Source organism: Cricetulus griseus, chromosome 3 (assembly GCF_003668045.3).
Source record: "Cricetulus griseus strain 17A/GY chromosome 3, alternate assembly CriGri-PICRH-1.0, whole genome shotgun sequence".
Classification (NCBI taxonomy): Eukaryota; Metazoa; Chordata; class Mammalia; order Rodentia; family Cricetidae; genus Cricetulus; species Cricetulus griseus.
The window spans coordinates 257,052,069-257,069,026 of record NC_048596.1 but is presented as its reverse complement, the minus strand read 5'-3'; the positions used below and the strand labels follow the sequence as shown (position 1 = coordinate 257,069,026).

General features: G+C 42.3%; 1 protein-coding gene across 1 annotated transcript in view; it reads right to left on the bottom strand.

Annotated features, from left to right (window-relative positions):
* The window catches only part of Ly86 (lymphocyte antigen 86), a 61,369-nt gene that overhangs the window by 21,819 nt on the left and 22,592 nt on the right, over positions 1 to 16,958 (bottom strand). Inside the window, exons 2-3 of the mRNA XM_027410368.2 lie at positions 11,640 to 11,726; positions 9,887 to 10,015 (exon numbers count right to left, since the gene is read on the bottom strand). Coding sequence (XP_027266169.1) covers positions 9,887 to 10,015; positions 11,640 to 11,726 — 216 coding nt within the window. The remainder of the gene's footprint in view (positions 1 to 9,886; positions 10,016 to 11,639; positions 11,727 to 16,958) is intronic.

Here is a 16,958-nt window from a genome sequence, read left to right as displayed (position 1 = left end):
AAAATTTTCTTATCATTGACTGATTGATTGTATGTATGTGTGTCTGCACATGTATGGATGTGTAGAGGCCACAGCAACTTGTGGCAGTCAGAGGAACAACTTTCAGAAGTCACTTTTTGTTCTCTACTGTGTGGGTTCCAGAAAACAAACTCAAGTCATCAGGCTTCGCAGACAGTACCTTTACCCACTGAGTCATCTCCCTAGCCCCCTAATTTTGTTTTTGAGAAGTCACATTTGAAAAACTACAAGTAGTTTTCACAATAAGCTAACATATCCTTATCAATAAACACATAATACATTGATATATTTTACTTAACTCAGTCTTGTGATTTGAATCTTAAATATTCCCCAAAGACCCATGCATTGAAGGTTCCCAGCCTGTGATGCTGATGGAAGACAATGCCCCTATGGAAGGATAGTAGGCCATTAGGGGGTGTGTTTTTCAGGGGCATACAGGGACTACAGCCCTTTCTTGTCTTTTTGTTTCTTGGTGGCCATGAGGTAAGCAGCTTTGCTCCATCACATACTCTTGGCCCCCAAATGATAGAACAAACCACCATGGACTGAAGTCTCAGGAACTGTGAGCCTAAAGAAACCCTTTCTCTTTTCAAGTTGATTATCTCAAGTACTGTGATGTAGTAATAGAAAATGACAAACATGCTGACCATGTCCCAGACATTATTTCAACATTGCTGTGGTTTGAATATGTCTTTCAAGTTTTTTTGTGCTGGGAATTAAATCTCTGAAGTAGTTTATGAATGGCATTTGGATGTGGAAGGTAATTTAGGAGGTAATTCAGATTGGGTGGTCACAGAAGTGGAATCTTCACAATAAAATTAGTTGTTTTGGAAGAGAAGGAAGAGAAACCCAGGCTAGCAACTTGTTCTGTTGTCCTGATGTGATGTGTCCTGATGTAGCAGGAAGGCTCTGACCAGATGCTGAACAGTAAGACTTGGGTTTTCAGCCTCTAGAATCACAAGTCAAATAAACCTCTAGGATCTGGCATCATTAAGTTGTAGAGCACTTGTTTACCACAAGCAAGGCTCTTGGTTCCATGCCAGCAGTGCAAAGACAAACAAACAAACCAGTTCTGTAAAAATGACCAGGTCTCAGATATTATGTTAGAGCCACAGAAAATGAAGACAAACATCTGTCAATGATGGTGACATATGTGCTTTTACATCATATTGTTTTAAAAATTGGGCCTGTACTTTAGACTTACAACATACTGCAGCTCAGACTAACACAGTTTCAGAGACTCTGTAACTACAAGCGGCTTATGATCCCAGCACAGGACAGCAGGGGTCTAACTAAAATATAACCAAAATTAATATCTGATAAGGTAACTATGATGAATAACCATCACCAGAGCTAAGCTACCTAACAGCAGGACATTTTACCTGTGTGACACTCCCTGAGGGTGGTGGGGACTTCTCCAGCTTGCCTCCTTAAGGTTAGTAATTAGGAATGGTCATTAAGAGCATGCTGTCAACCACACTTTAATCTTAAATATTGTCATTGCACATATGCAGCTTGTCTCAAAGCACTGAAAGCAAATGGAATTGTTACCCAAGCTAGAGAGTATGTGATATTGAAGATGCTTCATGCCCTATCTCTGTCTCTCTAAGCTCAGAGCCTGGATGAAGAGGCTCAGGAGTCTCAGGGGAAGAGGGAAGAGCTGGCATTGGATAATCCCTTGATGGTCTATTCAACTCTGTTCAGAACTTCCTACCAATGTTTCTGGAAACAGCTGGTTTGACTGTAGATCACACCATCTGGATACATATAAATGTCACATTTATACTGTGCTATGGTTTGTTCAGTGTGCAACAGCCTGCATCTACAAAAAAGATTAATGTACTTTAGTTTAAAAATACCTGTTGCCAAAAAAGTGTGAAACACAGACACAAAGTGAGTACATGCTGTTGGAGAAATGTTGTCAAGAGACTTGCTGGTCAAGGGCTGTCAAGTCTTCAATTTGTTAAACACGTTTCTGCCAACTGCCATGACGTGAGCTAGGATAAACTGAGGTGTTCAATTCCATACATCACTGAATCTGAACTGTGCTATTTCTCCTTGAATTTTCTTGGATTTTTGTGGGGGAGGAGAAATTATCCCCTCAAACACATAAACAATGGGCAATCCTTGGGTTCAAGGGTTGTCACTTGGCCTTTTACTCCAAAGTGCCTCTTGCCTTAGTAGCTGAGGTAGAGCAGAGAAGAAAACTACATTTTATTCATTAACTTTTGCTCGACCTATCCCATTAGGTAGCTTTTTTTGGCTTGGAGAACAGCCAGAGGAATCCAGTTTGCAAAAGACTATGTGGTAAGCACCACACAGCAGCTGACTTGCAGCTGGCTGCAGACTGTGTCACCCACAGTGGACGGCAACTTTTCCTCCCCCTCTGCTAAGAACTGCAAGGCCCCGGGGTCTCTGTCTCATGCCTGACATGGAAACAGCAGCTTGGGCTTGGGTTTGATGACTAGGTCTCCCTAGTGTCTTTTGCTGCTTCCGATCACACTGTTAATCACTGCAACCGCCCTTTCTGCAGTAGGTTAAAAAATACAATGACCCAAGAGGCCTCTGAATTTTAACATTTCACTTTTCTGGCTTATTTAATTTACATAATAATTTGTTCAGCGCTTGTGTCTCCCTTATTTGGTTGTTTTATACTAAATAAAATTTCCTGGCAATTCCCCAAATGCACACCCCTCTGCTTGCTTCTGCAGTCATTGTCCCCATAGCAATAAGGAAAGTAAATGACTGTGGGCTGCCTGCCCAGCATTCAGATAAGTTGGAGGCAAGCTTTCTGAGCTGCTCAACAGATTTAGAGTCCTTAAACTGTTTGAGGGAACAATATTTCTCCTGTTTTATTTATTAATTCTATTAAAACCACGCACAGGATAAATAGTAAGGCTTCCTTGGTCTTGGAAGTCTAAGACAATTTCCTCCACACAAGGATTTGATGAGCCTCCTGTGTCTAGTAATGCAGAATCACCCCTACACACTCTCATCTGATGTGAGCTGGTGTCCTTGCATCCAGTCTATCACCTGCCCTTACCAAATTCAACAAAACGAGTGTTCACTGTCTCTTCACTCTGTGATACAGCTTTATCTGCCATGTCCACAGAGACAGGAAGCTGAAATACTCATGCCTTCAGGGAGTGCAGTCTCATCACACACACACACACACACACACACACACACACACACACACACACACACACACACCCCACACCACTGAAGCTGAGGTGAGGCCAGAAATAGGAACCATGAATTATTGCCAATCACAAAACATTCAGTAATTTTTCCTATCCAACTGCACCCCCATAATGGTTAATCAGCATCTCTGCCATCTGCTCCCCCACACAATTCCCTGGTTTTGGCAATGTCTGAAGCAATTAATCTGGTTGGGTTTGGAGGAAGGATTCTTGGGTTAAGTCGGCATGGAAGACAAATAGGAGCAGGTGTTACAGGCCAATGGGACGGCCCAAACATAGCACCTGTTAGCATACAGGCTGTGTATGTCAGAAAGCGGGAGCCTTTTACTGAGATGCTGAAGGTACATATGGGGGATGGCACAGGATGCAACTGAAGAATTGGGACAGTGAAGGCTATGACGCATGCTGTTCATTACAGAATATAGACTTTGGCATCAACCTGTGCTTCCAGTAACAGATGAATGGATAAAGAAAAGATGACCCATACACAAAGGAATATTACTCAAATGTGAATACTTATAGCTAAACACCTTGTTACAGGATTCAGATAATTTTAAGGCAGGAAGACAGGCAAGCAATTCTTTATTCAATTCCCTAGTTTGTTCATGTTCTCAGAGATGGAACATGGGGGGGGGGATGAACTACCTCATAAGCTGATCTGCCATTTTTTTTATTCCTGTTCAATGGAAGCACGTGTGGTAACTTAGAACTGTGGGTTTTTTTTAAAGCTCTTATCTCAGGCCAATAATGTCCCAGATAGCAGAAAACATCCTTGGCTCATCTTAGGTTCCCCAGAGTAGTTGGCATCAAGTAAGGGCCTTAATCATTGTGTAGCAGGGAGGGAGGCAGGGAGAAATGGAGCCAGAAGAAGATGGAGTGGACCACAAAAGAAAGAAGGAAAGAAAGAAAGGGAGGCAGAAGAGATGGGATTGAAGAAATAGAGGGAGGGGTCTGCTAAATGTGGCTAGGAGGGTTGGAGGCTAGCCTAGACAAGAGCAGGTAGAAAGGATTGGATGAAAAAATTTCAATGAAACAGTTGCAAATTGAATTCAAGAAAACATAAGAAATTTCATTAGTCATAATCAAGTCAGTTTTACTTCAAGCTTGCAAGGATGGTTCAACACGAGTATATCAATATAACTAAACACTTTGTAACAGGATTCAGATAACTTTAATGCAGTTAAGATAACTAAACCACAGCACATCATATAGTGGACTCAAGGACTCAAGGATAGAAATCACATGGGTATTTCAATAGATGCAGAATTCAACATCCTTTCATGATAAAAGTCCTGGAGAAACTTGGAACAGAGGGACATATTTCAAAATAATAAAGGCTATATATAACAAACCTACAGCCAACATTATATTAAGTGGGAAAAACCTGAGGCATTTCTATTAAAATCAGGAACATAATACAATATCCACTTTCCCCACTTTTAAAATATAGTGATGGGAGTCTTGGCTAGAGCAGTAAGACAAGAGGTACTAATAAAAAAAGTTGTAACTAGAAAGGATAGAAGTCAAACTATCTCTATTTAAAGATGATATGATTCTATACAGGAGATCTCAAAGACTCTATTAGAAAACTCTTAGAACTGATTAACACTGTCAAGTGACAAGATATAAAAAATTCATACAAAAACCTATTGCCCTCCTATTTACCAATGGCACACATGCTGAAGAAGAAATGATGGAAATCATCCCATTTATAATAGCCATCATAAATGTGAAATATCTGGAAGTAAAAACAATGAAGGAAGTGTTGAGCTCTATAATGAAGATATCAAAACACAAAAAGGGGCCCATTTCTCAAGAGACAAATTGAAGAAGACACTGAAAGACGGAAAAACCTCTTATGCTTGTGGTTTGGAGGAATCAATATCATGAAAATTCCATCTTACCTGAGACTGTCTAAAGACTCAATTAAGTCCCCACCAAAATGCCACCATTTTTTCCAGACACTGAAATAATTTAAAGACTCATTTAGAAACATAAAATTCTTAGATAGCCAAGGCAATCCTGAGTAAAGAACAATGCTGGAAATAACCCAATTTAAAAATGGGGCACAGAACTGAACTGAGAATTCTCAAAAGATGAAATACAAATGGCTGAGAAACACTTAAAGAAGTGTTCCATATCTTTAGTCATCAGGGAAATGCAAATCAAAACTACTTTGAGATTTCATCTTATACCAGTCAGAATGGCCAAGGTCAATAAAATAATGACAGCTCAGGCTGGTGGGGATGTGGGAAAAGGGAAAAACTTATCCATTGCTGGAGGGAGTGTGAACTTGGGCGGACACTATAGAAATCAGTGTCATAGTTCCTCAGGAAACTGGGACTATATCTACCTCAAGATGCAGCTACACCACTTGTAGGCGTACACCCAAAAGACCCTACATCTCGCTACGGAGACACTTGTTCATCCATGTTCATTGCTGCCCTATTCATAATAGCCAGAAATTAGAAACAGCCTAGATGGCCATCACAGATGAATGGATAATGGAAATGTGGTAAATTTACACAGTGGAATATTATTTAGCTGTTACACAGTGGAATATTATTTAGCTGTTACACAGTGGAATGTTATTTAGCTGTTACACAGTGGAATGTTATTTAGCTGTCAGAATGGTTGTCACCAGGACAACAAATGACAATAAATACTGGAGAGGATGCAGGGAAGAAGACCATTATTTCCTGTTGGTAGAATACACCCAGGTGCAGCCATCATGGATTTCAGTGGGGGGGGGCACTTCTATAATAAGTTAAAAATAGAACTTCCATATGACCCAAGTCATACCATTCACGGGCATCTATTCAAAAGACTCTACATCCTTCTGAAGAGACACTTGCTTATCCATTTTTATGACTGCTCTATTCACAATAGCAAGGAAATGGAATTAGCCTAGATGTCCTTCAACAGATAAATGGATAATAAAAATGGAGCACATACACACAGTGGAATCTTATTTAGAGATAAAGAAAAATGAGATTATGTAATTTCTGGGAAAATGGGAAGAATTAGAAAACATTATATTAAGGAGGTAGCCCAGGCTCAGAAAGACAAACACCCTATGTTCTCTTGTATATGTCTCTTAGCTTCTAATATTTTATGTGTCTTCATGGGCTCTAGGGAAGGCAATAATTCTTCCAACCTTTCTATCATGTATTTAGTACTCCCAGAGTCCTGACTGGTTGGATTAGCATCTGACCATTTGTGAGAAATTTTACATTCCTAATTATGCTCTAGGAATTGCTTTTCAGATTCACTTCCTGATGGAGTTCCCCTTCTGGCTGCTGATTTACTACAGATTGTGCCATCCTGGTTTTATACAATTTTTTCTCCATTTTTTAAAATTAGAAACAATATTGTTTTATGAATAAAGAGACTCTAATCTATACAGGGTACCTGGACCCAGGACTCTTGGGCGGGGCTAGGGTGTCTCCCTACAGTTTTACATGACAATCCCAGTTCCCTCTCCCTCCCCTTGCCCCCTCCTCCCCTGCCCCCCACTAACACCCTACCTATCCCAAACTATTTCTGCTCCCCAGGGAAGGTGAGGCCTTTCATGGGTGCGGTCTTCAGAGTCTGTCATATCCTTTGGGATAGGGCCTAAGCCCACCCCTAGGTGTCTGCTCAGGGAGTATCCCTCTATGTGAAATGGGCTCCCAAAGTCCATTCCTATGCTATGGATAGGTACTGATCTACTACAAGAGGCCCCATAGATTTCCCAGGCCTCCTCACTGACACCCACATTCAGGGGGTCTGGATCAGTCCCATCCTGGTTTCCCAGCTATCAGTCTGGGAACCAAGAGCTCTCCCTTGTTCAGGTCAGCTGGTCTTAACCCCTTTGCTCATCACCCCTCCTTCTCTGCCACTGGATTCCAGTTCAGTTCAGTGTTTAGCTGTATCTGCTTCTACTTCCATCAGCTGCTGGATGAAGGCTCTAGGATGGCATATAAGTTAGTCATCAATCTCATTATCAGGGGAGGGCATTTTAGGTAGCCTCTCCACTGTTGCTTAGATAGTTAGTGTCATCCTTGTAGAACTCCAGACTAGGGAGTGCCTGATTTCTCTTTAAACTTATACTGGCTCCCTCTCCAATGGTATCTATTATTTTGCTCTCCTCTATTCTTCCACCTAAACAACCTTCCTGCTACCTTATGTCCTCCTCACCCCCTTCTTCTCCCCTTCTCATTCTCCAACTCCCTCTCCCCTCCCCCATGCTCCCAATTTGTTCAGGAGATCTTGTCCCTTTCCCCTTCTCTGGGGGACCATGTATGTCTCTCTTAGAGTCCTCTTGTTTTCCTAGCTTCTCTGGCAGTGTGGATTTTAGGCTGGTAATCCTTTGCTCTATGTCTAAAATCCATATATGAGTGAGTGCATGCCATGTTTGTCTTTTTGTGACTGGGTTACCTCACTCAGAATGGTTTCTTCTAATTCCATCCATTTGCCTGAGAATTTCAGGATTCCATTGTTTTTTTTTTTTCCTGCTGAGTAGTACACCATTGTGTAAATGTACCACATTTTCTGTAACCATTCTTCAGTTGAGGGGCATCTAGGTTGCTTCCAGGTTCTGGCTAATGCAAATCATGCTGATATGAACATAGTTGAACAGATGTCCTTGTATGAATGTGCTTCTTTTGGGTATATGCCTAAGATACTCACTGGAATAAAGAAAGCATCTTCAACAAATGGTGCTGGCATAACTGGATGCTGGCATGTAGAAGACTGCAGATAGATCCGTATCTATTGCCATGCCCAAACTTAAGTCCAAGTGGTTCACAGACCACCACGCTATAAATCCAGCTACACTAAACCTCTTAGAAGAGAAAGTGGGAAGTACCCTTGAATGAATTGGTACAGGAGACAGCTTCTTGAACATTACACCTGTAGCACAGACACTGAGATAAACAATTAATAGATGGGACCTCCTGAAACTGAGAAGCTTCTGTAAGGCAAAGGACACAGTCAGCAAGACAAAATGGCAGCCCACAGAATGGGAAAAGATATTCACCAACCCCACACCCGACAGTGGGCTGATCTACAAAATTTACAAAGAACTCAAGAAGCTAGTTTCCAAAACACCAAATAATCCAATTAAAAAGTGGGGTACAGAACTACATAGAGAATTCTCAATACAGGATTCTAAAATGTCTGAAAGACACATAAGAAAGTGCTCAACATCCTTAGCCATCAGGGAAATGCAAATCAAAAGAACTCTGAGATACCATCTTACTCCTGTCAGAATGGCTAAAATCAAAAACACCAATGATAAATTATGCTGGAGAGGATGTGGAGAAAAGGGAACACTCCTCCACTGCTGGTGGGAGTGCCAACTTGCACAGCCACTGTGGAAATCAGTATGGCAATTCCTCAGGAAAATGGGACTCAGTCTACCACAAGATCCAGCAATCCCACTCTTAGGCATATACACAAAAGATGAACGTTCATACAATTTTTTTCACATTAAAAAAATACTGAAACGAAAAGAAATTGATTTGAAGTATCCATCATGTTGAGGAAACTTAGGGATGTAATCAACTCATCAAAACCCCCCAGGGCATAAAGGTGCAATAAGTGGCACTCACATGTTAGTGGCAATGAAGAGCTGTCTAATTGGACCTAAGGCCCATCCAACAGGAGACAAATCACACCTGATACTAGAAACCTAGCCAGTTTCTCAGGGCTAGTGAGGTCATGGCCCTTAGAGAAGAACCGACTATCACCACTTACCCAAACGAGCATAATTTCTTGCTACATTCTAAATCTTTTACTTATACTCAGATAGATAAGGGTAGCTACCACCCCTTATCAAAGAAACTTCTCTTTACAGCAGACCGTGATGATCCCAGAAAACCTCAGCTAGATACAATTCAGTGGTCAACAGATCATGGGAACCCAGCCTCAGTGGATTTATCTGCATCACGGCTTCTGCATCTATGGTGCAGGGAACATCAAGGAAGAGGGACAGAAAGACCTTAAGAGCCAGAACACTAGAAATTCTGCTAGGAAAGAGCCCGTCCTAGAAACAGCTGTACAAACAAGGCTGCAACAGTGGCAACATCATTAAACGTGGTAATGTAGAAGGGAAAAATTTCATGGGGTCCCACTCCTAGACAAAGAACTACAGACAACTAGTTAACTGCTGAGAGGCGTAGAACTGGAAACAAGGGAGTTCATCCAACGTGGTTTCTGCCTCTCTACTTGGAGTGCAGCTACCTGATGCCCCCACCAGTCATCGGCCCCCTGGGAACAGCAGTGACTTTTACCAAGCCTTGTTCTGTTTTCTTTTTCTGAGTTGTTGCTGTATGGGAGAGACCTTACCACTGCAGAAATCATTAGAGAAAGCCTGGAAATAAACTGACTCCGTGTGGGTTTTTGGAAACTATTGGCCCTTTCTGCTGCCAATCTTTTGAGTAAGATACCGTTATATGTGTGGGAAAAGCCTCCAGTAGAACCATCTCCTATGCACCTTTCACCCATCCTTGTTCACAACATCTGTCTAAGGAGGCCCTCTGCACAGAGTTGCCTGGTATTTGTATGCAGTGGGTGCTAATGTGTGGGATGTGGGTTGCCCAAAGATGAGCAGGGAGAGCCAGGGCTCTGTCCACCAGGACCCTGGTGTCAAGTGCGAGCAGTCAGCAAGGCCAGTAGCTTACCTCCTTTTCTTCTTCCACAGAAAGAGAATTTGGGCAGGTCTTCCTCACAGATGGGGTAGGAGAAGTTCAGAATAGAAGAGCCTCTTGAGATAAGAGCTATATCCAGAAACAGCTCTCTGATGTCCTCCCCTAGAGAAAAGTATAACTTCAGCACTGTGCATCTGTCCTGCAAAGTCACTCAAGACCCAACAGCCCTGTCTAAATAGCCTTTACAGCCTTCAGCCTGATGCATGTGGGGGTTGGGAGGGCATCTCTTATTGAGAAAACAGCATTTCTAGATTAAGTTTTACCTGTTCTGGGTAAGGCAGTTTGAGGTGATATATTGTTTATGATCTAATAAAGTTTACCTGAAGATCAGAGTGTGAAGCAGCCAGACTAGTCAGCCAGAGGCCAGTCAGGGGCAGCACATTTCTTTAATCCCAAGACTCAGGAGACAGAGGCAGATGGATCTCTGTGAGTTCCAGGCCACCCAGGGCTACATGAGACTGAATCAGTCTAAAAGAGAAACGGAGCTCACACCTTTAATCGCAGCACTAGGGAGATGGAGACAGGAGTGATATGGCTGGGCACACAGGAATGAATATAAGGGAGGAAGAGCCGGGTATCCCAGAGAGCAGTCTGGTTTTTGGTGGAGAGCATTGCAGTCTGAGTGAATCTGAGGAGCAGTGAAGTCGGGAGCTGTCTGGGGTTTGGTGAATGACCCCTTTGGTCTGAGCATTGGTTGAGGTGAGAACTCTCTAGTGGCTGGCCACTTTGCTTTTCTGGTCTTATTTTTATTAATTCATGATATAGCAGCTCATTGGCTACACTCCCTTCCTGATGCTCAGTGCTCTATCCATCAATAGAATGTCTACAAGTCTGGCATTTAGAGTTCCTTAGTTCCATAGTGTAATTTATCCCCATGATAGTAGCAGGGCATGGCTGGATCTGCATATTCCCACTGCTGTTGCCTGATAGATACTGCACATGGTTTCCTAGAGAATTTCAGCCAGCTCTTCTGGCAGCTTCATTTCTCTCTGGCCTCTTTCCCAATCCTTTCTTTTGTTTTTCACCCCCCTTGCTTGGTTTCCTTGCCCATGGCATTTCTTCGGATGCTGTGAGACTAGATATTGCTCAGAGTTCTAGGAAGACCAAGTCACGTGAGAGTCCTTCGTCTTTGAGACTGATTCTAGATGCTCAGTTACTGAATGTTTCTGCTCTGTTTTGAGAAAATTGGTCTTATAAAAACAGAGAAACTTTAGTATCTCTGGCAGACATACTGGTTTACTCTAATGACATGATCAACCAAGAAACGACCAGGAAGCCAGGAAGCATGTGGTCTCATAGCCTAGATTGGGAAGAAAGATTTGGCCCCCTCTTTTTTCCCCCCCAAACTATAAGAACTTCCCTTATTGTTTGAGAAAAAAATAATGTGAGTAACAGACCATGATCTTATGGGGTACAGCAGATTCATTTGTGACAATCTTGTCCATGTAACCACAAGACAATCACTTCTTTTTGTTGTTGTTGTTATTGTTTATGGTGACCAGGGGCTGACAGTGTTGAATGAGCATCAGGAGTCTCTTTAATACCAAAGCACAGCATTCCATGACCACGAGGTATTAACTGGAGAAGGGAATATGAGAGATGAAGGTGGGAACTCAGTGCAGTCTGCTGTGCTTGTCAATGAGAGTCACTGTGCAGAAGAGTAGGAGGAGGAGGAGGAAGAGGAGGCTCTCTTACACTTTATGTTGAGATAATCACATCTACTTACTCAGAATGATGCCAAATCTAATGTTGAGTTGTTGTGGGATCTGCTTGGAACACTGGTCAATGGAAAGGCCAAAATCCTGTAAGGGATCTGCCAAAGAGGACACCAAGAGATTAGTCATGAGCACAGGGAGAACTCATCTGCAAGTCTGCACTAATGGCTTTAGCAGTCCTCACTAAAGGACCCTGCACTTAAAAAGGCCTGTGGCATTTCAGCAGCTCCTCCCAGCCTGTCTGCAGTCACTGTCACCTTCTCTCTGATGACATGCCTCAGTTCACAGATGACAAGTTTATTGCTTACATTTTTTTCATCTTTGCTCAAGTTCTTTGAGTCCCTGACCTTCATTTTGCTGACAGAAGGAGATGTGTGTAGACACTCAGTTAAGATTGTCCCTTTACAATCCTGGTTTATCTTATGCTATCTCATCCCATTCAACGGAACCCCTCCCCCCATATTCTGCTCTGTGCAAGGCATTATGCTAAACATTCAAGGGCTAAAGATAATGTATTTTACATGTAATTTTTGCTTATTTAAACAGCCCCTCATGAACCAGAATAAAGAGCAAAAAGAGACTACTGTCCCCTACCCCAAGCCTATTTCGCATCCTGAGTCCATTTTGTGGACTTACACACACACACACACACACACACACACACACACACACACACACACACTCACAGTACAAATCTCCAGCCCTCTGACTCACTTATATACTTTCTCTCATTTCAAAAGTTTCTTGCCTTTTGTGAAGGCTTTCCCATAGTCTTGAAAATAGTCTTTTGCTTCTCTGGATTCATAAATTCTTCTAACTGTGTAAATATGTCTAAATCATCTTTCAATATTCATTCCAGGACTGTTTGCCCCATGGATACCAAAATCCACAGATGCTCAAGTTCTTGATATAAAATACCATATTTTCAGAGAACCTATGCAATCCTCCTGTGTATATATATTCATTTATTTTTTTAAAGTGTATGTGTGAGTGCCTACATGTATGTGTGCCAGATGGGTACCTGTGGCAGACAGAAGGTGTAGTTGAACCCTCTGGAACTGGAGTTGTGAGCTGCCACATGGGTTCTAGAAATCAGAAGTGGGTTTTCCAATGAGTCCTGTCTTCAGCCCCCCTGCACCAAAGAGTTTAAGTCATTTCTAGGAGACTTACAATAGTGGTAAGTGTGATGCAATTGCGTGGTGCAAGGCAAATGCAGTGTGAATTGTTGCTATACTGTTTTGTTCTGGAAACACAGGAAGAAGTCTGCACATGCTCAGTATACTCACATTCAAATACATAAGATCTGTTTTTCCATTGAATCTGAGGATGTGGCAACTGTGGCTATAGAAACCTAACTGTATTACTTGGTAATTTGCTCTGTGCCTTAACCCTACAGCACCTACTGCAAACTTAGGCCCCTTCAAGGCAGAAACTATTTTTGTTGTCATTTATTTTTCATTTCCTTTTCCCTTCTGCTTCTCACTGGGCCTAAGGGAGGAAAGCCACCTTAAGCTTAGAACTTTGTAAGGATCTTCAATCTATGTTTCCAGACTCCCCAATGCTCAGCTCATATGACAGATAGGTACCCTACAAACACACATAATGAATGAGTATAGGTCATCTATTAAGCTGCCCACATCTCAATTCCAAGTCCAGCCTTTGCACTTTGCTTTGCGAGGCTGCCTCTCTGCAGTCACTCCTCTGTTGTAAGTTGTCAGGGTACTGGAGTGACATGGAGACCAGAGCCAGGGTCTGGGCTTGCTTTTCATCAGTTTCCAATGGTGCTTGGCTCCAATACATGTTTCTCTTGCACCTTCCTGGAACCAGCCAGGCTAAGCTCTGCACGTTCCCAGATCTATGCAAAACAGTGCCTCAGAAGTGGTTACCCCTTTCCCTGCCTCAGGCCACAAGGTCCAAGCATCCAAATTTTCATCCTGCCAGCTTCCACCCTTTGCTCTCCAGGCAACTCTTCTTCACTGTGATTTTGCTTCTTGGCTTTTTGACTTTTTCAATTCAGTTAATTAGCAAATTCCCTATATTAAATTATTTATATTAAGATTGATCGATTAGTTATTACTTCCTCTATAGGATCCAGACTGGTAAAATAAGGAACAATCTGAGAAATAGGTATGGATTTCTTCCTTTCAAAGATTGCAGCATATAGACTCAGAAATGTATTAACCTAACTAGATCCCAACATAGAAAGTGCCCGAGTCAAGACATAAACTCAGCGTTAACAAAAGCACAAACAAAAGCAATGTTGCTGTTTAGTAAGTATTGTGCACTGTAATCAATCAGTAAATCCTAGGAAATATATGCTAATTTAATTTGTAGGACTGCCGGGGACATTTTCTGTGCAGGTATATGGCATTGGGTATTTCAGTTTCTACCTTTCTGCTTTCTGCTGTGAGGTTCTAGGTGATGGTGCAGACAGTGAGTTTACCATCCGCATACTGACCTGAGAGGTGATGCATCATTGTCTCTGATGCTTGTGATGGAAATGGCCCCTATGAAACCCCAGCCTGGCAAATCTAACACGGGTGTCCCTATGATCAAACTCCTTTTGGTTTGCTTTCCAGTCTTCTGAGGGAGATGCCCCTCACGCTCACTTGACTTCTTCCTAAACATTTTTATGCTGTCTCAGGACTTTTTTTTAGGTTGGAAAACAGTGCTGGTAGGGAGGAGCCAATTGCTCCTGCTACACACTTAGCACTCAACATGGAAGAAAACAGGTTACCTAAACAACAGACGTTTAGGAAATTGTGCATTAATTTAAATTGCCATCCAAGGCAAAATCAAAAAAAAAAAGGGTTATGTATTGTTCAGTTAGCAGTTACAGAATTCCAGGGAGTGCTTATCAATATTTTAAAGCTATACATAGGGTAAACTAAAAAGAGGAGAAAGAAATAAAGCCTTTTCCTGGTATTAAAAAAATAATTTTAATAAGAAACAAAGGCCCAAAGGGATCAGTAGGTCATTTGTCTCTTCTCTCTAAGGAAATGTATATGGAAACAGAAAGATTAGTTTAAAAGTACTTAGAGATTTTCCGAGCTTCCCTGGCAATTTTCTCAAGTTTATATGCAAGAGTGATATCTTTGGATATAAGTATGCTGTCTACAAGCCTGTAGGAAAAAGTGACATCACTTCCTTTAGTCCTACCCTCATGTCCTTATGTTTCCTTTTGAGCATATAGCATGCTCTGTATTGTGTGTTTTGCACATCCTGTCCCTCCTCTACTAAACATGGGCTCCCAGAACCACGGGTGACTTGGCATATTATACTAGATCCCCAGTAACTGTTAGATGAAAAAATATTGAAGGTTATTTGGAATAATACCATTGAGAAACTTAAAGCAAAATAACTGAACCTCATGATTGTTGTCATTTAGTCCCATGTAATCTTTTGTATCACAGGATGGCAATCAGCATCTCCAGATGCTCTCCACGTGACAATCCATCGTGTGACAGAAACTGCTGACAACACCCTCCCCATGATCCACAGGGTACTAACTTACCCCTAGTGAGGGGGCACTGACTTCAAAAACTGCTTCCTTGTAGAAAGGGACCTTTCCAGGCAAGTTAAGGGACAGGGGTATAAATAAAGCCGAAGGCGTGAGGTGGAGTCCTAGGGGCAGCAAGACGTAAGCAGGGAAAATTGTGGGAGCTTGGGGGAACCAGGGGTGAAAGGGAGGACTAACCCAAAGGAAGAGGGTATAAAAAGGCATGTGGAACCCTACTATCTCACAGCCCAACCTAAAAAAAATAAGTAGCTGGAGAGTAGAACACATGTGAAAAGGAAGAAGAGAGGAAATGCGGAGGATTAGAGCATTACGCAGGGGTGGAGGAGGCAGTGAGAAAGAGGAGGGAGAGTGGGTGGGTCAACCAAAACCAAACCAAACCAAAACAACATGACAACAAACCAACAAACCCCCAAAACAAAACTAAGGTTGTATGAAGAAGCCTCATAGAAACCCCTGGTTAGTAAGATAATTTCTTACTAATAAATACAACCGAACAATGAAAATTCAAGCAGAACACCTGCCTTGGTGGACAATGCTCCTCCTCCAAAAAAGTGTCACTTTCACAAGGTATGGGAAGATCTCCTTAGGAACGGTTGACTAGGGAAACCCCTATAACTACCGTGTAGTTATGATGGACCTTACTGCTACTGACATCACACACTCTGGCTACAAGATATAGAGAAATCAGTCCCAAATTGACCAGGAAGTATCTTTCTTGCTGGCTAGCTTTCATAGTTCTGGAAAGTACTAGATGGGCTGATGGAAAGAAAAGATATTAGTGTTTACCCAGTGCTGGAATCAACACTGAGCTGCCAGGTAAGATATGCTTACTGGTGTAATAGTGACATCACTGTTAGGTAACTGAAGGCTACTCCACTGGGAAGAATTTCATGCTTGGTCCTGTATTTCTTGTCAAAACCCTGTGGCTGGGGAGATCATAGGCCCTGGTGTAGAGCCGGCCTTAGTATTTTACACCCATAGACCTAAGCTGTTCTCAACCCAGAGAGCTTCATTTTTTAATGACACTGCATTGGTATGTTTCCCAAGCGCCAATGGGTGGCCTACACAGCATCTGTTTGGCTCACGAAGGCCAATGGTACCATTTCCATTCCAGACATTCTGGTATATTTGTGGAACAGAGTCTCAGAAACCAGTAGGGCTTAAAGAGTGTGAGGTCTCAATGAATTCCAGCTCCAGAGTCTTTCTCATGCCTTATATTCTGGAATCTCTTGGGCCGGATTGACTAGGGATTGACTAGGCTCAGAAGCTGGCATCCTTGCCTTGGTACTTTCTGGCCAGTGTGTGTTTGGGGGAGATGGCGCTTTCAACTGGAATAGGTGGGAAGAAATAAAAGTGACTCTGGAAATGCAGTTTTTTAGCTGAGGATGCTGGTAAGGGGCAACCCTCTGGGCTTCTGGTTGGCTCTGTCTCAGGCAGTCCAATGGATGTGTCATCAAGTCCTGGATTCTGTATACTCCTCTGTGTTTCCTGCTGGCTAGCTTTAGTCCACAGAACTCACTCACATTTCTCCAGTGTTCTAGTTTCATGCTGTCACTGTGGTAAAGACTCTGGCCAAAAGTAACATAGGAAAAAAAAAGGGGGGTTTATTTGTCTTACAGTTCCAGATTCTAGACTTCCCCCCCATCACAGAGGGGAAGTCAAGGCAGAAACTCAGCAGCTGTCACATCTCATCTACAGCCACGAATAAAAGGAACAAAATGGATCCTTACTTGCCTACGTCCTGAAAAACTTGCTTTCTTAACTCTTATATAATTCAGGTTTTGGCTCATGAAACTGCCACCCACATGGG